Raw genomic sequence first — 23,417 nt, forward strand, 5'->3', positions numbered from 1 at the left:
CTCGGCGGGGCGCGCGCCGGGGGCGCCCACGGGAGACGCTCCCGCCCACGCGCGCGCGGGGCGCCCCCGCCCCTTCGCCTGCCGCCGCGCGCGCCGACAGACCCGCAGCTCCCGCACTCACGCACACTCGCTCCGGCCGCCGGGGCCGCGGCTCGCCGCTCCTCGCCCGCCTCTGCTCCGCCATGGCCAGCCCCGGCTCCGGCTTCTGGCCCTTCGGGGCTGAGGAGGGCTCCGCCGCCGCCGAGAGCCCCGGCACAGGTAGGGGAGCGCCGGGCAGCCGGGACGGAGCGGCGGGGAGCGACGGCGGCTCTCGCCCGGCCCGGCCCGGCCCGGCCCGGCTCGGCTGGGGGGGGGGGGGGGGTCCTGGGGAGCAATGCCGGCTGTGGGGCGAGGCCGCCCCCCGCCCGCGCCCGTCCCCACGGACCCCCCCCGCTCCGCTTTATCTTGCAGCCAGAGCCTGGTGTCAGGTCGCCCAGAAGTTCACGGGAGGGATCGGAAACAAACTCTGCGGTAAGGGCGGGGAGGCCCCGGCAGCCCGCGGCGGGCGCAAGGCTGCGCGCCCGCGGAGCGCTGCCCGGGGGGGGACAGGGGGGGACGGGGGCTGCTGCCGCGGTGCTGAGGCCCTGTGTCCCTGTCGCTGTCAAGCCCTGCTCTACGGAGATGCCGAGAAGCCCGTGGAGACCGGCGCCAGGGCAGCCCCGGGGGCAGCAGAGCCGCGGCCGGCCTGTACCTGCGACAAAAAGCCCTGCGGCTGCCAGAGAGCGGAGGTGAATTACGCCTTTCTGCGCTCAACAGGTAACGGCGCTCCCGGGCCGCGCCGCAGCTCTCCGGCGGACGGGAAACCGGCGGTGCGGTGCGGTGGGGAGGCGGTGAGGGGGTCCCGGGGGTGCGCGGAGCTCCGCAGCCCCAGCCCCGGCCGCTCGGCATTTCTCGGACCCGCCTGAAAAAAAAAAAAAAAAAAAACGCACACCCCAACCAAAAAAAAAAAACAAAACAAAAAAATCCCCGCCAAAAAACAAAGCAATAAAATTGCGGAGTGCTTCTGGGTGAAGCCCCCGCGATGTAGTGAAGGCTCGAGGGGAGGAGGGAGGACGAGCGCTCTCCTCCTGCTTTATTTTAACTCGAGGTGTTTTTGGCGCTTCGCCTTTGCTGACCGTGGCGGTGGGCTCTCCGCTGCCGCGCCGACCGCAGCCCCCCGCAGAGACGCGCTCCCGTTCGCACGGTGAGCGGGGCGAGCTCTGCCCCCCCGGCCCCGGCGCCCCAGACCCGGGGGCTCCGCTGCGGCGTGGCTCTGCCCGAGCCGTCGCGCTTCGCTTTAAACCGGGGTGGGCCGGCGGGTGCGCGGAGGGGCTGCGCGGCATGGCCTCGGGAACGGGCGTGAAATTGTCAACAAGTTACTCGCATCGCAGAGCCCCGCGGAAGGTGTTCTAGTGCAAGGCGGACGGCAGTTTCCAAGAGTGCTTCTTGCAGCATTTGTTTTCCCAGTCTTTATTTTTCCAGAGATTCGTTTTCCCTTTTTTTTTTCTTCTTTCCGCGCTCTCTCTTGTTGTCTTAAAAATTGATCTGAAATATACCGTGGGCAAAATGTACTATTTGAGATTGGAAATTAAAACTTCTCTTTCAGAACATTCCGTAAAACACAATCTTACCAATTTGCTCATTAAATGAAAACAAAGTCAGTTTTATTCAACACGGTGTAAAGATTTCCTAAACATAAATGGAAGAAGCCTCTCTTCAAAATCTGCGTATAATCATAAGACAAAGTTAACTTTTCATTCCTCCGTTCCCAGATCTTCTGCCGGCATGCAATGCAGAAATGACAACTATGTCTTTCCTACAAGACGTTGTGGACATTTTACTCCAGTACGTGGTGAAAAGTTTTGACAGATCAACAAAAGTTATCGATTTCCATTACCCAAATGAGCTGCTCCAGGAATATAACTGGGAACTGGCAGACCAGCCGCAGACCTTGGAAGAAATTTTGTTGAACTGCAGAACAACTCTGAAGTACGCAATTAAAACAGGTAATAGCCCTGCTCATTTTCTACCCCGTTCGGTCTCATCCATGCTTAAAGGTGTCATTTCATTTTATCTTGAAACGTTAAAGCTCGAAGCAGCGACTGTCTTTTGTCAGTTCCAACCAATTTCTAGCAGAGACAGAAATCGTTTTCCTAAATGATTGAATACCCCAGCCGCCCCGTCTCGGTAGCTGTCGGTGCAGCATCGCGCACCCTTCCTGATGCAAAATGAATGCTTCCCGGCGCCGGGGCTGCCGGTCGTGCCGCCGAGCAGCCTTCTCGCCACCTTTGCGCCTTTCCTCCTTGGCTGCTCCTCCATTTCAGAGGTGACGGCCCGGGGGCTGCCCCTGGCTCCCTGCAGAGCGGGTGGGCGGGGGGGGGGGGGAGGAAGCAGGGACCACCCTATTTAACAGCCAAAATCGCAATAAATGTCCTGTAAATGGGAGCTCTGAGCGGCCATTTGCCGCGTCGCTCCCCTTACCTGCAGGACAGAAACACAGGAAAATTTGGTAGAACTGCCCACAGGAGTACTGAGATTTTTTTTTTTTTCCAACTTTAGGCTTAAGCGATGAAAACAAAGCCCGAATCGTTTTAATGGCCTTTTGTTGTTATTTTTCACTGGGGTGGGGGGGGCGGGCATGGGTTGACTCCCGCCTGTCTGCGACCCCCCGTCAGTCGGGCCCCCCCCGTGGGCTTCGTGGCGCGGAGGCAGCGCGGGGCTCACCCGGGGAGGGGGGAAGCCCCCGGCCCCGCGCCCAGGGCCACCTTAAATAAGCGGCGGTGGAGCGGGCAAAACGCGTGGCTGTAATTACGGCTGGGATTCAGAAGTACTGTAGAGTGCGGGGGCTCTGAGTGGGAATTTCAATTACCGGGAAATTGCTTAAGAATAAATGTGTGGCAATTACTGAACGAGGCAAGAAGCTGATTTGTGGACAGGGGGTGAGGGGAAAACAAAAACCAGGTTTTGTCACCTTTTGGGAACAGAACAAACTGATCCCAGTAAAGATTGTGGGGGATCTGTGCAATCGTCCTCGTTTGGAGGTGGAAATGTGCAGCTGAATGTTTTTCGATGCGTGAGTCGGGTGCTGTCAAAATGACTGTAAAATATTGGAATAAATAGTTAGATAAATGATGTCCACAGGAACGAAGTCGATCGGTCCAGTGATCCATGTGATGTGTCTGGGTAGGGCATAGGAAAGATATTTTCACAGAATGCTGTGAAACACAGGATCTACGAATGTGGGAAATCAAAGAATAGGGTTTCTAAAGCGATTTTCGTTTTGTTTTGTTTTTTGTTATAGCCTGTTTCACGTAATGGAGCTGTTTCATGTAGTGCATCCAAAAAAGATCTTTCAACACAATGTTACCGTTTCTCTTCCTCACAGTAAATACGTGAGGTTTTCCCTTCTTCGCATTTTTTGATTTGTTTTAGTGAAGATAATGTTTTCAAGGACCGAGGACTGGCGGTGAGGGAGGTTGTGAGGAGCGGGGGGGGGCCGGGAAGCCACCTCGCTTGGCGGCCCCCCAGCCCGGGGGGGCTCACGAAACACCCGGGAGTTAACCCGGAGCCCCTCGGCGTGTGCTTGGGGGTGAACGGCTAGAATTGCCTCCAAAGGAGAAGTGAGCAGTGCAGTTTCTGGCGGCGGGGGTCTGCCTGCGCTGCCGCCGCGGGAGCCCTTCGGACCTGGGCTGCGTTTGGCTGCGGAGACGCGAGAGGCAAACTGGAAAATAAATTGTATTGTTTAGATTAGCCGTGCAAACCGGATGCCCAAGTGCCAGCAGTGTTTCCCGGTTGGCATTCGGGGAGCCGGATGGCTGATTTTTCGGCTGGGGGGTGGCTGGGGGATGCTCCCGGGTGTTGCCTGCATGCCGCGGCTTGCTGGGGTGCCTGGGTATGGCTTTCTGCCCCCTCGCCAGCCACCGGCATCCACCCCTGGCAAGATTTTTGTCTGAGAGAATACAAAAGGCAGCGTCTGCAAATGCAGGGGAAGATGGATGCAAAATTCGATTCCTGTGCAGTGCTCGCAGGGGAATTGAAATGCGAACATTTAAAACTGGCTTGGAAACCCCAGGAAGGGTGCGAGGAACTGGCAGTGGTCCAGCCTTGCTCCCTGGCAGGCCCCAGTGCCAGCAGCGGGCTGTGCACACGGTGGGGCTGCGAGCGAGGGCGATGCCAGTGCTGCCGGCCGTGCCTTTATTCGTGCAGTCCGGCTTTGCCCGGCCCTTGTGGTTTCTTCCCTGTCAAGGCTGCGGAGGCTGCCTGTTAATGCCGGGGGAAGTCTCTGCCTAAAGCGCGAGCAGGAGTGTGTTTGCCAGGAGAGTGCGTGGGGCCAAGGCTGTCCCGGTGCCTCAGCCCCAGCTCTTGCCCATCACCTCCCGATTTACTCTGGGATACACAGAAATACATTGTGTATTGCTAAACCAACCAGTAAGTGGTAATCTCCTATTTTCACATCTCCTCCCGCCCTCGCCTCCCGGCACCCTGTCAGTCTATTTTCCAGTCACTTCTTTGTTCGGTGACAACAATCACACAAAGGGTGTGCGTTTCAGGCAGACGGCACCCAGGCGGTGATTTTTGAGCATCTCTCCCAAACTCTTCTCACCTAGCCAGCGGAGCCGGTCTTTTAAGCAAAGCCACAATTTGCCACGGCCATCTAGGTGAGGGACGAGAGCTCAGGTGTCAGGTGGACGGACAAACCCTTGCAGCAGAGGTTGGGGTCAGATTGGGGCGTTGCGTTCTCTGCCGGTGCGTGGTAAGGCCACGGTGCAAAAGGACGGGCACTGAGCGGCGGGGGCCTTGTTACAGGTGTAGGCATGAGGGGCTCGAGCAGCAGTCCGTGCTCTCCCCGTAGTAACATCCCTGCGGGGGCACAACACTGCTCCCCCACCTCGCTGGCTCCGGGCTGCAGCTGCCACGACCCCCGCATGCGACCAGCCCCGTTCCCGCGGCCGTTCCCAAAGCAGAAGGTGTGCTGTGGGCTTTCCTTGAAGAAACAAGCAGTGACAACAGGGCTGTCGCCCGGGGCTGGGTACGGGGCTGACGGAGAGCCACGGAGACGCCGCAGCTGCACGTACGAATTCTGCTGTTCCCCAGCTTTTCAGCGTGGATTTATTTCCAAAGCAAGAGTTTTTCTGGGCTCTTTGAGCCTTCCTGTGGCTCAGATTCATCAAAGGCTTTCAGCTCCCAATTTTCTGTTGCTTTCTGGTGGAATTTGGGAACCCGCTTGGAGCCGGGCTGTAAGATTGAATCCAAGCTATGAATACCAAAATCTCTCAAAATCCCATCGTTAGGTGAGATGCAGTTCTCTGCAGGCAGAGCCAGCCCCCATCGCGTGATCGCTGTAGCTTTGGTGGCAACAGCAGAGTGCACGTGTGTCCCAGGCCCACCTACCCCACTTGAGAGCGTGCAGGTGTGGGGGAAGGATCCTGCTCATCCTCCTGGATCTTGCAGCATCCCTCCGTACCCAAGCGGGTTTGGCTGCCTGTCCTGGCCAGCCTGCACCAGGGGAAGGTGGCAGTTCCTGTCTCTGTTGAGGATGGCTCAGGGCAAAACTCAGTCAAGCTAGATGGAAGCAGCTTGGGGCTCATCTCGGGTTATGGGCACGGGGAGCTGGATTTTGTGTGTGTGTGTGTCCCAGCCCCTTATCCCCTGCTCTGGTCTGCCCGCACAGCCCGATTCCTCTGCCTTTGTGTGCTGTGAGGTGGGAGCTGGGGAGCAATTCCCCGTGCTGTTCTGCCAGCCATGTGTCCGCGCCTGATAAGAGGCCTCCGGAGACCAAAGATAAGTTTTCTCTTGGTGCTGGGTCTGCATTTCCTCAATCATCTTTCTCTATCTTTTGTTTTGCGTGACGGCAATAACAGTACGTCATTGTCTGTGGGTCAGAACAGGTGCTTCCCAAGCAGAGGCTGCCTTCCTTTGAGTCAGTGGTGTTTGAGTAATTGTGAGCCATCCGTAATTTGCACGGATAATTATGCCTCTTAACAGAGGCTTGCGAGGAGCAACTGGTGAAAACTGAGTTTAATGGCTCTAGGTATGTTTTTAAGAAAAATCTCTAGCAGGATTTTAGAAGAAAATCAGGAGCCAATTAGATTAACCAGGTAAATGGACTGTCAGTTCACTGAGTATATCTTGTGCATCATTCTGCTGGGGCAGCAGTACCGGTTTTCACGGCTTGTTTAAAATCGTAATTGTGAACAGCCAGGCTATTTGTAATTGCACTCTGACAGGGAAGAAATGACAAGGACCTCCACCTTCCTTGCCATCTTTGTACAATCATCAGCCTTTGAGTCATGTGCAAAGCAGTCACCAAAATGTTCCATTTTCTCATTTCGCCCTGTCTATTATAATCATTAGCCATTCATCACTGATGTTATATGTTCTGGCAAGCTCTTCAGATGGTGTCTCGTGCGTGCCTTTCAAACCTAGCCAGGCAAAAACACATCCAGTGACAACATGTGACACACTAACGGGAGCAAACAGCTATTTTTGTGAGGCAGCGTTGTGCTAATTTTCAAGGCATATTGAGAGGATAATAGGGAATGTTGGAATTCGTTATTCTGCGTTCAGTGTAATTACTCTGATTTTACGGAGTTTGGAATGAGAAATAAAGAGAAGTCCTGCCTTTTCCAAGAAATTTATTTATTGCTGTTTGCTTTGTTTCGTACCTTGAAAGCACTTCCTTCTCTATAGGAATCCAGAGATAAATACACCATTCAGCACTGAATAGTTTCATTCGGAGTCAACAGCCTTTTGATAACATTTTCCATCTTACGCAGGGCACCCGAGATATTTTAATCAACTTTCAACTGGATTGGACATGGTTGGATTGGCAGCAGACTGGCTGACATCAGCAGCAAATACTAATATGTAAGTAGCAGATTTTTTTCCATAATAATATTTAATATAATTTAATATTAACTGCTGTAGCTGAATGAAAGAAAGAATACTTTAATGTTAAGCTTGCTGGAAAAATAATTGTCTGCTTTTTAAATGGTTGTTAAAGCTATTTACATGAAGAGTTTCAACACTGTCCTGTGGGCTGTCTTCTATAAAATGTCATCATACTAATATGATGTCGATTTTGCTACACCCCCACCCCAAATAATATACAGACAAAAATATGTTAGCATTTTGCATGCATAAATACGTAAAATGAAAGGTGTGATAAGTGAATAGCTGCATTCCTGTGGAGGGGTTGTGTACAATCCATACTCAGAGCAGTTAGAGCCATTGCTTTCTGTAACAAAGAGGTGGAGAATTTAAAGCGTGGGGTTTTGATGACTTTGAGACTAGGAAGCATTTTTGTGCACTTGCACGGCTTCATGCACAGTCTTTTCATCATGAATAGGACTGCTAATGTGTGTGCGTCTAGACAGGAACACAGGGTTTTGCCAGGCGAAGGTCTGGCTCTGCCCAGCAGGTACTCAATACTGGGCAAAGCCTCGAGCATGGAAGAGTTGGGCAAGATTTGTTTCACTGAAATGGGTGGAAATGGAGTCTTGAGCGCTGTCAGCATTTCTCCTTCTAGACATTCGAATTCAAACCAGAATGAAGATTATCAAAAGCGTTGTAAAACAGAACTCTACCCAGTGCAAAATATTGTGGCTATAATGTAATGTAATACTGGAAAAAGATGTGTTAGTATTGTAGATGAAAGCATTAAATATGGACATTACTACATTTCAGGTTCACCTATGAAATTGCTCCAGTGTTTGTACTTTTGGAATATGTCACACTAAGGAAAATGAGAGAGATGGTTGGCTGGCCAGGGGGCTGTGGCGATGGGATATTTTCACCTGGTACATGATATTTCAAGCTTTCTTTGTATTTCAGACTATGCTATATGACATGCCCTGTAGTAAAGAGTAAACATAATTAAATATGCATGTTCGAGAGGGCACTTGCTAGTAACCACCAGTGGTCTCTTTGAGATAAAATATTGCATGTTTATGAATTTCAGGGATGTGATTATGAGGGTCTGTTTGAGCAAATTACACTGCATTATGAGCAGCTGTAATGGCACATGGGAAACATAATCAGAAGAGACATTTGCCTTGCAGTTTTGCTTTGCCCCCACTTTTTACGGATTACATGAAATAGAAAGGCTATTGTATTAATAATGGAGGGAAGAAACACAACAATGTTCTCCATCACCACGGGGGAAACTGGAGCAAAGGAGGAAAGACATAGCATGCCTTTAAGTAATTTTAGTGGGGTCAGTAAGATCTTGCCAACATTACAGTATGCAGTTAGCTTTCCATGTGTGAGATGGCCTGTTGAGCTCATTGGGTGCTTGGGTGGCTAGGTAATCTGAGTGCCTAAAGGCTCAGAAACCTCATTCCTTCAGGGCAAGTGAATAAGGCAAAAAATGAGTGCTATTAACTGTAGAGAAATCATTTGCTCTGACAAATACTACGTTGCTAAGACTTTCTGTTTTTTAATCATTCCACTTAGTCTTTTGATTTGTACTCTTTGTCACCTCCTATCTTACTCTGGAATTTCATTGCTAAAAATTTTGGCCTATCTCACCAAATTGCAAAACATTGTAAGAATTGACATTGGGCATAGCATCTTGGCTTGTCAAAAGAGAACAGACTGATAGCCGGAGGGGAAGGAGCCCTTCTGGAAAGAAAGTTCATTGACCTAATGGAGAGGGAAAGAGTGTTTGTACTGTCGAGCAAAGGAAAGACCTCACTGATAGCAGCCTAGGATGTTCAGCTCTCCGAGGGCGTGAACAGTAACGTTCATGCTGTGGAGAGGGTCAGGCAAGACTCATCTTCAACTTCTTGCATCCGCATGGGAAGTGGCGCAGGAGTTTTGTCCTGGGCTTTTCCACAGAGGTGGCGAAAAAGATGAGAACAATTTACATTACTTCTTGTTGAGTCCTTATTCAGAAAGCACGGAGAGAAAAAGCTCTGACAACTTTTACGATAGTGATGAGAGGTCCTGACCAAACCTGTGGTGTCCATCACACAGGGCAGCATCTAAATGTGTATCATGAGCCCAAGACCTTAGCCAATGTTTTGGAGAACTGGACAGTGGTTGGTTACTGTCCAGTCCCTGGCCTGACTCAGTAGGGCTGGTCTTCAGTTCCTCACCTTGCAGGCTAGAGCTGCAGTAGCCCCGCTGGGCTGGTCAGGGACCTAAGAGGGGAGGGAAGAGCAGTGGTGGGCAGAGGCTGGGCGCAGGCGGCAGGCGGGGGTAAAAGCCTCAGTGCAAGCACCAGGTCTGCCCAGGTCTGGCAAACTGCTCGAGACAGCGTCAGTCGGGAGTGGTGCGTGCCTCGCAAAGAGCTGCCCTCCCTCCTGGGTCAGCGAGGGGTCCCTGCCTGGCCTGGGGGCCGGGGAGTTGCTGGTGTGTCAGAGGCTGGGGCTCGCTTCATCCAGCTGAAACCTGCGCGGGGCCAGGGTCTGGCAGGTGTGTGCCTGTGCTGGCCGCTTGCGGTGCCGCCCCCTCTCATCCTTCCTTTCTCTGCAGTTTCTGGTTTGTGCAAAGTGCATCTTTCTGATTCACTCTCTTAAGACAGCAATACCCATTGTGCAGGTTTTGCTGTTTTAGGCAATCATCAAAATCATCTCTATGCTGTCTTCTCGTTTCAAACTGTCATGGCTTCAAGCTGAAGTCCTTACTGTTGCGAAGAAAAGGTTCTCGCTCTCTGCATTCTCGGGAATGAAATACACAGTATCAATACCTGCAAAGCCCAAGGGCCTGATTAGGTTCTCCAAATTCTGTAGGTGTGTTTTGTTGCCTGCAATTAACTGTGGGTATAAACACAGCTGCAGATTTAAAGGCAGAATGCGGGCTTATTAATAAGCTTCAGGTGAAATGGCTAGGTGATAAATACCAATAGGAAAGCCTGGTACTGAAGAACCTTAACATTTCAGTCTTGATTCTTTTGACACTGAGCCAATAACTTTGGACAAGATGATAGGCCAAATTTCTTCAACTTGGACACCTTAGTTCAGTCACCTAAATCATCGACAGGCAGCCATTACATGACGTCTGCTTTTAGGGACAGGCACCCCAGCATTTCCTCTTAATCTCTCCATTTCTTGGTTTGTCGTTTGTGAAAAGAGGTGTAGAAATATGTTCATACCTCTCAACACAGTTGAAAGGGGAAGACAAAGCCCAGTCTGTGCTGACCCCCATGCCAGCAATGCCCTCCCTCTGTGGCATTTTCCCTTGGGTCCACAGAAGGGCCGGTGAAGTCAGGGAAAGCCCAGAGCAGGGGCAGCCTCACTGCAAGAGCGGAGCCAGGACACTGATTAGAAGTGAAGGGCACAGTTTCTATGGGCTATAGAACAGTGTATATATCTCCAGTGGGATGAAAACAAATCTTATAAAAGTCAAAATGATGTTAAATTTGCTAGCACGTACACCCTGCTAGTGTAACATCATGCAACGTTGTTGCTTGCAGCAGAGCTACTTTGGTCTGCTTCAAGGGTGGATTTTACATTTCTCACTTTGGCTGTCCAAGCGCTGGGTGCCTACCCTGGGCTAGTTACAGCAGCTGCCATATATTCGAGGGAGAGGGGAAGATGGGTTTGCAGGGCATCATCCCACCTACCACAAGCAGCTACCTTAGGGTGAGCTGAACCATCTTCTGGAAGTGCCTGTCTTGTGCTCTTCGCTCCATTTTTAGATGGGTGAAAGTTGGGTTAGTTGAACCCTACCTCAGCTGCACTCTGACCTGTTCGTTTAACCTGTTTGTTTAAAAGCCTAAAACCATGATCAGTATACACCTTTGCTTTATATAAATATATGTGCATAAACATCCATCTGTAATCAATCTGTATATATATATTTAGTATATATACAGGATAAAACTAATGGAGTGTGTGTGTGCGTGAGAGAGTGTGTGTATTTGCGTGTGTACATACGTAAAAGTACTCAAACTTTGCCTCAGGTTCTGCATTATATTCCCATAGTGCTCATGCAGCATTGATGCGTAGCCAAACACTATTCCACTATGGACACAGAGGCTCAGTTTCTAAAAGTCTCAAAAAGGAAAAATGAAGTGCTCGTTTTTAATTTATGCATTGATAACTGAATATGGGAACAGAGTACTGTAGAGCTGTCATCTGATACCAATCCTGAAATGGCGAAAATACCCATCTTGAAATGGGTATTTTAAGTCAATGTATGCCAGTCATTTTAAGTCTAGTGTTAGGGACATGTAACCTTTGCCCCAAGAAAATTATTTGTTAGAATTACCCTTTTTCCTTTCTTTTCCCTCTTCCCACTCCAGTTTTCCAGAAGGTAGCGTCTGTTGGGCTTCACTGTGTGGGTTTCCTCAGAGCTGGGACGTGAAACGCCACCCCAATTTGGGAGGGGGGAGCACAGTTTAGGTTGCATTTGGAAGCCACTTAGGAAGTTGCTTTGTGGTGGCGTCCGCTTGGGAGGTGGAACAGAGTGAGGGTTATTTGTTGATGGCATACAGAAAGATAAGATTGGGGACTAAAAGAGAAATAGTAACAAAAAAGAGGATGGAAGGAAACCCCCCATCATTTTTTGCAGCAGTACTTTTTGCATAAATTGTTACTTGGATGTAGTAGATCCTGTTCTTACGCAATCCAGCTGTGAGGAGCATCAGGAAGAAGAAACTGCCATTAGGCAGAAACATTAACATTAGAGTTAGAAGAACTGTAGCAAGACTTATAGTTTGTTCTGCAATAATATTACAATGCATAGAAAAAGTAACAGTATATTACTGTGGACTCCAGGTGGTGCCATATCTAACATGTATGCTATGTTGATTGCACGTTTCAAGATGTTCCCAGAAGTTAAAGAAAAAGGAATGGCAGCTATTCCCAGACTGGTTGCCTTCACATCAGAACATGTATGTGTTTCTGTTTTTTCCTATCTGGTACATCTGCTTGTATGAATTTATGATGAAGCAAATAGCTGAAAAGGAATTAGTAGCCAACTGTCTTCAGTTCTGTTATTCCTTCACTGTGAATAAAAAAATGGGAGGGGGATGGCTTTTGGATATAAAGAGGGATGAGCTGCACAGTTATCTGCAACTAAAATACAGGGAGAGCAGGTTCTACAAACCACTGCCATCTTTTTGCTCTCACATCTGTATAAATGTCGATGTGGTAAGGACCACATCAAACCATGAGAGCTCATCATCGGGCTTCAGCGCTTTCTGCCAGGAGTGTCTTTTGTTTGGGTCACTAGAGGAACAGAAAATCACTGCAAGTCAAAACATTTGTAGCTGAAACCACTCCTGCTGTTATTTAATAAGAGGGTGATAACATACGGGAATACAGTAGTATGGAAATGCTGTGTGTGTGTGTGCAGCAGAGCAGCTGCGGTATGCAGTGGGGAACTGGGCTTTGCTCTGGGTTTCTGTCTGTGAGCAAAAGCTGCAGCACGCTGGGGTTCATCACAGGCACCGATGAGATCTGGCAGTGCAAGAGGTGAGGGGAGGTGGACACGCGAGAAGTCAGAGTGGTCTTCATGGGAGAAACACAGCTTTTTGCTCTTTGAACCACCATACAGAAGTCATATTTCTGTCTGTATTGGGGGGAGTGTTTCAGGTTTACGGCCATTTAAACCTGCTTGCAGCTTATAGTGGAGAATGTGTGTGCAGGAGGAAGGGGAAGAGGATGGATTATAGCCATCATGGTCTGTGAGCTCTCTTCAGGCTTCACGGTCCCCTTCTAAATTTCTCTCCAGCTGTGTGGGCTTGGCCAGAAAGGACTTTTTCATGGCTGGTGCTCAGCAAAATGCTGTCCATGTTAGGAGACAACATCTCCTGGCTGCCTTTTTTGACTTATCAGAGAATGTGTTTCCATTCTGTGCAAGTGTGAAGAGCAAAGTGTCCTACAAACTGATCAGAAACATCTGGGAGGAAATCCCACTGAGGATGCTGTTCGTGGCAGTAGGATGAGATGCGATACACAACTGTGGGTTCCACATTGAAAAGTAATTGTCCCCAAAGCAGTCAGAGAGAAGGATATTTTACAAAGGAGTAGCAGCTCTCCAAAGTTGGCTGTACAGCTAGAGATACGTTATTCATATAGAAGTTACAGACCTAAGAAGTCTTGCAAATAAGGTTCAGCATGATTATTTAAAATAACAAATCCTATTAATCATTAGAGAATTTCATTGTATTCGTAGCGATGGAATGTTAAACAATGAACCAAATTGTGCTATCAGTCCAAAATAATGAAATGAGCTTTAATAATTGTGTTTTCATGCCAGGGAAGAAGCTGTTCCCCTAGCAAATTAAACATTCCAAAATCAAATATACTAGCAAATCCATAGAACAGCATCTGAATTCTGTTACATTTTAAAAGTATCTTGAAATGACGATTTTGTTGCTTCTTCAATCAAGGCTTTCTGTAAAGTATGTAATGGCACATCTTCTAGGGAAGTTAAGAAACCATACTAAGTGAAGACAGGATCCTCTAACCCTTAATTGCCCAAAGGATGTGGGATCAGGGTTTAACCCTCAAAATAGCAGAGACTGTTACAGGAATTGCAGAGGCCCAGAAGTACAATCCTTTTTTAGATAGGAAATGTCCTGCAGAGCCTGAATAGACACTAAGATACAAGAATGTCATTTGTCTCATTTATCACATCACGATGATCTTCCTTTTAGACTCCCCAGCCTGATTGTGGTTTCTCTCTGCCATGGTTGGATGCTCTTGTAAGACGATGGCCATGGAACAAGCAATCTGTAAATGTGATACTATCATCTCCTCATGCTCTGTATGTGTGGCATGATAGTAAACAAAGCTTAAAGTTACTCTATTTTTTTAGAAACATTGAGATTCTTGTCTCAAAATTTTCAGACAGAAGTAAAGGTTCCAATATCAGCAATTCTCAGACAAGGATGTCAACATCACAGACTGGGCTCCGTTTCTACCAGTCTAGAGCTTCCATTATTATAAACAAATGAAGTCACTTCACCATTGCCGCCAATATTACTGTAATCAGGATCTGGCCTCAGTGTGATGCCGTGGTAGGTTCAGCTGCCAGTGGAGGAGAAGGGAAGGAAGGAGTAATTCACAGCTCCTAAGTAATTCCCTTCCTAATTTAGGAGTGCATCATGTTCCCAAATTAGGAGCCTCACTCTCTGCACAATCAATGAAGAGAGGCACCTCTGGAGGAAACTCAGAGCATCCATATTAGGAACCTAAATATTCCTTAATTTAGATGTTCTAAATCACCCGTGGGAGGGGTTCACCTAATTCTGTGCATTGACCATAACAGATCAGCCTCTTGACATATGCAACCTACATTAGGTGCCTAAAATAGGCTATGTGACTATTCCAGCCGTGCATGTTCCCAGTAAGCAGATCTTCCCCGAGCTGTTCAGTAGGACCGTGACTTATCTCTCACTCTGCTTCTGTTTATTTCTGTTTCGTCAAGGATTATGAAGCACACTATGTCTGCTTAGGTCGGTCTTGTCCTGGGTAGAATTTCACTGAGATGTGCTTGCTCAGGATTTAATTCAATCTTCTGTATTCACCAGTGCATCGTCAGGGGTTCTTTCATCTGCACTGGTGCAGGAGCAAAGTGACATCCTTCAGGGCAGCTGCACGTGACGCAGAAGGCCTTGACTCAGAGGGGTAAAAGTGATGGATGCCAGTTGTAAAAACCTATTTTAGTCTATTGTTTCAAATACAATGACAAATCTAAGACGAAGGCCTCCTCCTGTGTCCCAGTGCATCAGTGTTAGGCTGCTGTGAGTGTTAGCTGAGGACATACCTTTTTCAGTGTGAAGAAAGCAACTGAAAGGAAGAGCTACCTTCTCAGAATATTTTCATTGATCCACTTGTCTACAAGGCAAGTCTTACTGAATTTTAACCCATTCTCTGTTGTGATTTTGATCTGGCCGGCTAGCACTCACTTAGACATCATCCAGCAGCAGCTGGGAATAGCATGGAGCAGGGATCACCTCTGGCAGGCGAAAAGGACAAAGTCATTGTACTCTAAGGAGGATGTGGGTGCAGAGGGGAAAAGTTCAGCTGCAGAGAACTAGTTGGGTTCGGGTTACAAAACAGTCCTTGGCCTTTTTGTTTGACAGTATGGACTCAATGTTTAATTAGGGGCGATACAGACTGAATCCACAGTTCAGGGAATGAGAAAAAGCTGGATGTAATTGGAGAGACATAGAGATTTCTTCATCTCTGCTGTTCTCCCAACATAGCAAGACTGTGCTCATGTAGTCCACATCAGCTTTCCTGATTTCCTATCCCCTCTAGCAGCTGCCGCAAGGAGGAACACCTTGTCAGGTGCGCACTATGGAAATAGCAACACAACTCCTATCTTGGTTTTGGAAGAGAAACCACAGAGTAAGAACTGGCAGTTCACCCAGTTAGAAAGCCAGGAGAGCACAGAGAGGGTGACTCGGCCTCTGGCGTCCCCCCGTTCTGCACTGCTCTCGGGCTGAAACAGCTCCTGCCCAAGGCTTCCCTGGGCATACGGCTCTGGCAGCTGCTGACGGTGAAGGGAGGGTCTGTTGGCAGCCCAGGTGTAAGGTGTCGGCATTGGAGACAGCTGGATGCCCTCAGAGGGACCTTGCTTTCTGGAGAAGCACCAGGAGCATCTATGAGAGGTGGCTTTTCTGCGGTGGTAGGGGAGCACCCTCACAGCCACAGCATGCACAGCATCTGCACATCAGTTGAGTTGGAGGAGGCAGTTTGCAATAAATCACCACTTCAGCTTCTTGCATGGTGATTTCCCTTCGTGGACAAGCCTTATGACTGGCAGAGAATACAGCAAACTGCACCAGTAGCTGTGGGAGAAGAGTGGTTTTGGCAAAGTTTTTGTCTGAACAGTTTCTGAAATCTGAAATAGAGGTTCTTGGCTCTGAGACAGAAGGAAATTAAAAAGTGACGTGTTTCAAAGCAGACAGCTTGACAGACCTCTATTTCACACAGCCTTTGGAAGATTTTGGTGTGGTTTCTGTGCAGGATGAAAAGCTGATCTCTAGTCCCACTACTTCGTGGCACATAGTGTTGCCCTCTAGCCAGGCTACTGAAGAGGCAGCGTCCAGGGCTAGAACCTGCAAGAAGCTGTCCAAGGGGTGACCTGTGTGGTGGGGCTTCCAGGGAATGATGTGAGGAGCCTGGAGATGATGTTTTCCATTTGGTGGCATAAATTATGAAGCTGTAAGTTATACTTCTAAGCACACAAAGTTAGTAGGGAATGTTTTCATTTCCACCTAAGGAAACTAAAAATCAAACTTATGGATTCACACGTTCTTTCTTTGCGTTACCTAATGCACAATAACCAGAGAAGTATTGCTTGCTGGCATTTGAAGCCAGAAGGAAGCAGTGAAAAATTTGGTCTTACTTGAGGAGCAACTGAATTCAAGTAACTCCATTCAAATCAAAGCAAAACCATTTTCCAGAAAAGCAATGCTCTAGGGGAGTCTGTCCTAAAGGAGACATTCAGCATTTGGTTCTAATCCCTCATCTAGTCGGTAGCTTGTGACTTTTACACTGCCACAGGATCCTCCTGAACTCAGTGCAGAGTTTCTTATCCACAGATAATGCTGTAAAACTATCTACACTGGAAAAATACAAGTTGTGAGTCTTGCTGGATTAGGAAAGCAGTATGAAGTTACAGATTTCAAAAATGCAAAAGATGGAAACACTAGTATGTTGTGTAGAAACAATATATTAATTTCTCCCCTGCCATTAATGAAGAACTTTCAAATTTGAATAGCAGTAGCTAAAGGAAACAGTAGCAAATATAAATATCATTACAGTCTATTTAAAAATGTATAGTACACAGTATACTCTTTTTGTAGATAATTGAAGGAAAAGCTATAGCTTACAATGAGAAATTAAAGATAGGATTCATGTCACTTAACTTTAACCACCGGAAGTGTAAACATTTAATTTGTGTTAGTCTATGCACTTTTCATAGCCAATAAAAAGAGAGTGAGATCTGCAGAAAGCAACTCATCCTAGTCTAAAAAGGATGCCAAAGCCTCGGGGATGAAGTGCCTTCTGGAGGCACCTTTTCGTCCCCACTACTTAGGGAGCCCGGACAACAAGCCTAGACCAGACACACATTTTTAGATGATTAAGATAGAAGTAGCCCAGCCTGCACCTCCAGGAATCCCACACTGCCTGAAGCCCAGGGGATGTGGAGGGGAAAGCATGTGTGTCTCCTTTACTGGTGTGTGGGTGATGGGGTGAGGCTGGGGGTCCAGAGCTCCAGGGTGTGGAGCAGGCTGTGGAGCACCGGGGTGCCAGCGACCAAACCTGCAGACCTGGGAGAGGTTTTGGCTGCTGGATGGCTTGGCTTGCTCAGCCTTTGGGAATGCGCTCCTGATGAGCTCCCTCTACGAAGCTTGCGCCACCCTGGATTTATGTGAGCAGGGAGAAACCGCAATCTGAAAAACCAGCCATGGCCTTTGGGGCTCATGGCATTAGGATCGTTCTTCCTGGCAGCTTCAGCCATGCCAGATTATGAGCAATTAATTTAGCAAGCTATAAAAATAGAAGGATCTGTATATTGAAGCTCTGTTTATTTAAGGTAACAATGCCATACTTATCAGCATCATATCATTTTTAATTATCTAATTCTTACTTTTTCCAAAAGACGTACTCATTATTGCACCTGTAATGAATTTACAGGGTGTTTTTACTTTACAAAGCTAACTATGAAGAAATGACTATCAGACAAACAAACTTATTCCTAACAGCATTTGAAATTTTAGACAAAGAGAAGATTCCCCTTTCTCAAAACCACCATTTTTTTCCCTGAGCAATAATATGCTTTTGTCACTAATACTGACTAATGCTCTGTGCCTTCTCCTTCACCATTGAATTTTAACCACATTTCTTTTCAGAGACAAATTGAGGTTCCTCTCTATTGGGGATATATTTGTAGTCTTCCATGCACCCTTTTGCAGTGCCGCACCACATGAAGGGAGGGAGGGAGAAAGCCGCAGTGACAGCCCTCTCCCACCTGCATGTCCTCCTGCCTCTGGCCAGCACGGGACAGTGGTGAAACTGGTCCTGCCAGCTTCTCCTAGCCTGGTTTTTCCTTCAGGACTGGCATTGGTCAGTCTGCCCCTGTCCTCCCTTTTTGACCCTAGTTCTCCCACCAGAAGACTACATGGCTGTGTCATGAAAGATGGTGTTCAAGATCACTTCCTTGCATGGTTGAACAGTCTGTAGCCCCCCCTTTTCCCAAAGGGGTCATAATTAATGTCCTTCTTCCCGCTGGTAGCCCAGCTGAATCTGTCAGTAGTTCTTATTCTGCAGAGGCTTATTTCTGCAAACTTTTCCTTCTCTCTGACCTTTATATTTTTCTATGTTTACCTTTGTATTACACAGGCAACCAAATTTTCAGCACCATCCCAGGAATATTAAAACAAAGTTTAATATGCATCATAATCAGGAAAGTTTTCTTTGCTCTTAAAACTCTTTTTTTCCTCATATTTACTTTCATCCTGTCTCTTTCAGAGCTGCTTGGACAGTTGGAGTCTGATGTTACCCTGAAACACAAAAACACAGCAACAGTCATATATATCTGTGACTGTATACACAGATTGAGCAATTTTGTATTCACAGTTTGTTTAGAAACTGTAATTGCATTTGCCCTTCTGTGCACAGACTTCTGTATTTCTTCCCAGTTTATCCCTGAATGTGTTTCAGTTCCTGACCACTGAATTCCCTTCAGTCTGTAAAGAGCCCTCAGGCTACTGAGCTATCAGCACTACATTAATTTTTTCCCCAATACTCTTTTAGCAGTGCCATGAGACTTCTCAGTGAGGCAGCTGAGTTTGGCTTTACTCCAGTGGATGCTTTTGAGCACATGAGCTTAATTTTCTTCCTCAAAGTAAACCATTCAAATCTGGATTTTCTTTTTTAAGGCATTTTGAATAGTTCTCTTTGTTATTAGAAAAACAAATTGCAATAGTAAATTTATCTTAACTGGTATGGAATAGGGAGCAAAATTCATCAATGTAATGTTATTGACTCAAAACCCAGTGAAATATACAGGTGACTCCACTCCTACATCTCTACCAGTATTTATATATTAAGCTACCCAATATGCTGTGCGCGCATGAGTTTGTATAATATGTGAGTAAAGAACAGATTAATTTTTTTAAGTATATGTCATGGTTTAACTCAGCAACCAGCAACTCGGACCCAACAGCCACTCGCCTACCCCTCCCCTTCCTTCCCATTCCCCCCCAGCGGGATGGGGAGGGAAAATGGACAAAAGGTATAACTCGCGGACTGATATAAAGACAGTTTAATAAGGCAACAAAGGAAATACTAATACTACTAATAGTACTAATAATAGTAATGATAATAATGATGATACTGAATATGCAAACCAATCTATATATAATACAGTTTTTCTCACCACCCAATGACCCATTCGCAGCCAGTCCCCTAGCAGCGATCACGGAACCTGGAAATCACGGCTTTCATGAATTTCGCAAAATTTGCAAAAAAGACCAAACTCCCAGAAAAGTTCAAACTCCCAGCCAAAAGAGGATTTGAATTCCCAGAAACCAGAAGGACAGAGTCCTGCCCCCCTTTATAAGCTGAGCATGGCATCTATGATATGGAATATTTCCACTGGCCAGCCTGGCTGTCTGTCTGGCAGTGCTCCCTCCTAGCTCCTGCACACCTTCTCATTAGCTGAACGTGAGAAACTGGAGAAAAGTCCTTGACTTCTTAGCAACCACTAAAAATGTCAGTGTTATCAACATTCGTCTGGTACTAAATCCAAAACACAGCAGCCACTGGGAAGAAAATTAGCTCTATCCCAGCTGAAGCCGGAAGAGTATGTAAATTCAGTTTGAGCTTCACATAGCATATCAATGAACCGTCACTGTGCTGGCAACATTCTAGCTCTGTTTCAATTTTTGCAAAGTTCAAAGATATCTTCCTAAGCTTGTGCATTTTTTGTGAGCCTCTTGATGCCAGTAGGCTTCTCATGGCCACTTCTCCTCCCTGCTCTCATAAAGCTTCACTGCTGCACCATGGGGCTCAGGGAGACCCACGAGGCTGAGAAGAGACTTGAGTACCTTCACATGCAGAGGTTTGTGGATTGGTCCCAGTCCAAGACTTAATCTACAGTGCATTTGTACTTGGGATAAGTCCACCAATTTTGGTGAAGATAATAAAGCTTGTGGAAATGTGTTTGTTCAAAAATTCAGTTTCATGAAATAAAGAACATGCCGTGAAAAATACCAGTGTGATGCTGAACAGGTCCATGATGTTCACTGTGTAAAATACTTCTTAGCACTTTGTGACTCCAGCTAGAAACACAGCAGAGCAAACTCCGTATCTAATCTGAGCATATCACTAACCTGTGGTTTTAATAGGCTAGACAATAACAATGTGTCAAAATCAAATATCTGCCGGTTTCCAGAGCAGTGGTGCCTGCAGGTGCTGTAGACTTTCCAGTCTCACAGACAGCAGATACCAGAGGGCTTGGTCCATAGGGAAGGGGTAGAAATCTCACCTGATGTCATTCGGCTCTCACTCCAAACCAGCAACACGCATGCTGGATGAATCCTTCCCTGGACGTGCCTGTGTCCCCCCTGACCGCAGAGGAAGCCTACATGATGACTTTAGCCTGATTAGGCTAGCTGCAATGAACCCAGTCTAACTCAGCAAAATGCTGAAGCACCAGCACAGACCCCTTGTTGCTCATCTACGCGCATGGGTGTGCATTTCATTTGATCATCAGCTTGTGCGAAGTCAGTCCGATGCGCATGTTTGCATTTCAAAATGTGCCTAATTCAAGGGCTAGGATGTTTTGTTGTACTTGGGCCTTAAAGACTGATTTTAGTTCTAGACAAGGTGGTCAATGGCCGTTCATTACGCATTGTTGGTGTACTGCAGCCTGCCCAATAGAGGGGAAGCTATACCAACCCACTGTCTTAAAAAAAAGTAGTATGAAAAATACCATTCACTTGAAGAAGTATTTTCAAATTGTCCACGTGTCATCAGTGAATCATGGCTCTGATCATGATTCACGGATGAATCTGAACAATCTGAACTTCTTCAAAATGTCTGAACATTTAAAAACTCTATGGGCATCATGAAAACTTGAGGCATTTCAGCCAAAACGGTGAGATACAGGCGTGTGAAAAAAGGAGTTTGGAGTGGAAACTCTTGTGCAACCTTAACCAGAGTAGTCAGGACTGTTAACGATAATTACACCCAAGCGATTTTTAAAACACGCAGGATTTTTTTGCTTACTAAATTGAAGGTGCATTTTGCAGTTCTAACTCTTCTTCCTCTCTTTCATAAAGATGATTTAGAATTGATTTTCGTTTCTCAAAGTGCTTATTATGAAGGGAGCCTGTAAGTATGCAGCAAATTCCCACTGACTTCACAGCCTTTAAGTGAAGCAGACGTGTGTAACCATTGTGTCCATCTCTTCCGCTATAGCTCTCTACTGCGCTCATTACAGTTGAACCCAAATACTTACTTGACAAAGCAACGGTGATTACTTCTCTGCTTTGCGGTCTGTTTCTCTATTCCTGCAGACTATAAGTCTTCCTTTCTTCTTTTAACATCTCAGACACCTAGAAAACCCTGTTAGATTTTTATCTCCATGATCTTTTTTATAGTGTTACAGCCTGAGCTAATGGTACTGTAGTATATGGAAAGAATTTCAACTTTTTTAAGGTTTAATAATCTGTAGTTAAAATTACTTTGGACAACATTGTGATAGTTGTGCTTGAGTTCATAAAAATCAGATTTTAGATGGTATAATTTGATATAAAACTATTTCATTATCATAATCACTAGGATTTAAATTAGAATTATAAACCAACACTGGCTCAGGAGTTAAGTCGTATGAGCTAGCGAAAATTAGGCTGACTTGCACTCCAGTATGTAACTTCCACTTTTTATTCTGTACATACAGATTAACTAATAGTCTTATTAAGAGCCCGGTTCTGATTTTAAACCGCAGTAGCTCTGTTTGTTAATGGGAGTTATTACTAGCGTTCACTGGCATGAGAACACGATTAGGCTTCCTATTTTAATTTCTCTCAGTATATTATTGGGCCAGAAGTTGTATAGCAGAAGCTCATCACTCTGGAAGCTACGAACTAAATGAATTCTCTCGGGGAAAATTTTTTGTTTCAGTGAATCAAATTCATAGCTGAATCTGTTCAAGCAATAGAAGCTGCAGGTCTGCATCAAGGACAGAATTTGGGTCCATCATCAGCCACAGTTGTGTATTTAATATTCTAGGAGTAAATCCAGATTAGAGTGATTACTGTTTCTCAAATTGACTGTAGTGACCTGATACAAAGCCTCAAATTACAGTGATTGGTTTCCAAAAAGTCTATGAATAAAATTATTGCCTGTGTGGGACTACTAGCTGAAGGGCTTGCAAGGGTGTAGTGTTTTGTATTATACTGGATAAGAAATAATAATAAAAATAATAATAATAAATATATTTTTTCAGAGTCACTTTTCTGTGAAAAAAGGAGCTGCGGCCTTGGGTATTGGTACAGATAGTGTGATTCTGATTAGATGTGATGAAAGGTAAGTAAAGATGACAAATACAGCTCTTTTTATTGGTACATAGAAGAAGGTCATCAGGTGCTCAGTTCAGAGAGAACATGTAGGATGCAGTCAGCAGTTGGTATAATTCATCACGGCGCTATTATCTTTAGCACCTTACAGTGATTTATCCCGCTTGAGGAACTGGCTCTGTCAGTGGCTTCTTTAGAAGGCAGTTTTTGGAGCTTATAAAAAATCTGAAAGTTCCCTTCCTCAGGGATTTCTGGTATTTCATTTTCTTTCATCCTGAAGTGAAACAAGAAGTCCAAAGAACAATCACTCTTTACACATTCCACTAAGAAATGAAGAAGAAGCTTGTTTTGGTCAAAGTGGAGCATTTTAAACGCTCACATTTTGATCCATTAAAATGACGTGAAGTGGGCCTTGTAAAGCAGTAATATATTCTTTTGCTTCACGCTCTCACCATCCTTCTCAGCTAGGCTATATTTCCCCCAGTGCCCTTGATGAGGACACCCTTGCAATGGGATGTGGAGAGAAGGGTCTTGGCAGCATCGTGGGCAGCGTAGGCCAGGGAGAGGGATGGGCCATGGAAAGGAGGAGCACCGCAGGCACCTAACCTACAGGTTCCATCAGCAGTACAAAACTGGTGGCAGACAACTTCTTCTTTAACTCACCCAACTAAAAGGTTTTTATTCTCTATGAAAACCTGTTTCTAAAAAGCAAATGAATATTAACAGAATCAACATATTCTGCTGAAGATTTTCAATTTCAGGGAAAACATACTTTCCAAGGGCCAAAAATGAGTATGATAGTCCTTACCAGTTCTACTGAGAATCTTTTCAATAGAATATGCTTTTCCTATGAGTCCCAAATAATATTGTTATAAGGTATTGAATTATTTATGACTCTAGCATA

The 23,417-nt window shown here is 46.4% G+C and overlaps 1 protein-coding gene across 1 annotated transcript in view; it reads left to right on the forward strand.

Annotated features, from left to right (window-relative positions):
* The first annotated feature begins 68 nt into the window (after window positions 1-68).
* GAD2 (glutamate decarboxylase 2) overlaps window positions 69-23,417 on the forward strand; it is a 41,254-nt gene continuing 17,905 nt past the window's right edge. The window contains exons 1-8 of the mRNA XM_075419560.1: window positions 69-258; window positions 451-510; window positions 646-795; window positions 1,791-2,024; window positions 6,795-6,885; window positions 7,705-7,817; window positions 11,742-11,857; window positions 22,444-22,523. Coding sequence (XP_075275675.1) covers window positions 183-258; window positions 451-510; window positions 646-795; window positions 1,791-2,024; window positions 6,795-6,885; window positions 7,705-7,817; window positions 11,742-11,857; window positions 22,444-22,523 — 920 coding nt within the window. The 5' untranslated portion in view covers window positions 69-182. The remainder of the gene's footprint in view (window positions 259-450; window positions 511-645; window positions 796-1,790; window positions 2,025-6,794; window positions 6,886-7,704; window positions 7,818-11,741; window positions 11,858-22,443; window positions 22,524-23,417) is intronic.

This window comes from Opisthocomus hoazin, chromosome 4 (assembly GCF_030867145.1).
Source record: "Opisthocomus hoazin isolate bOpiHoa1 chromosome 4, bOpiHoa1.hap1, whole genome shotgun sequence".
Classification (NCBI taxonomy): Eukaryota; Metazoa; Chordata; class Aves; order Opisthocomiformes; family Opisthocomidae; genus Opisthocomus; species Opisthocomus hoazin.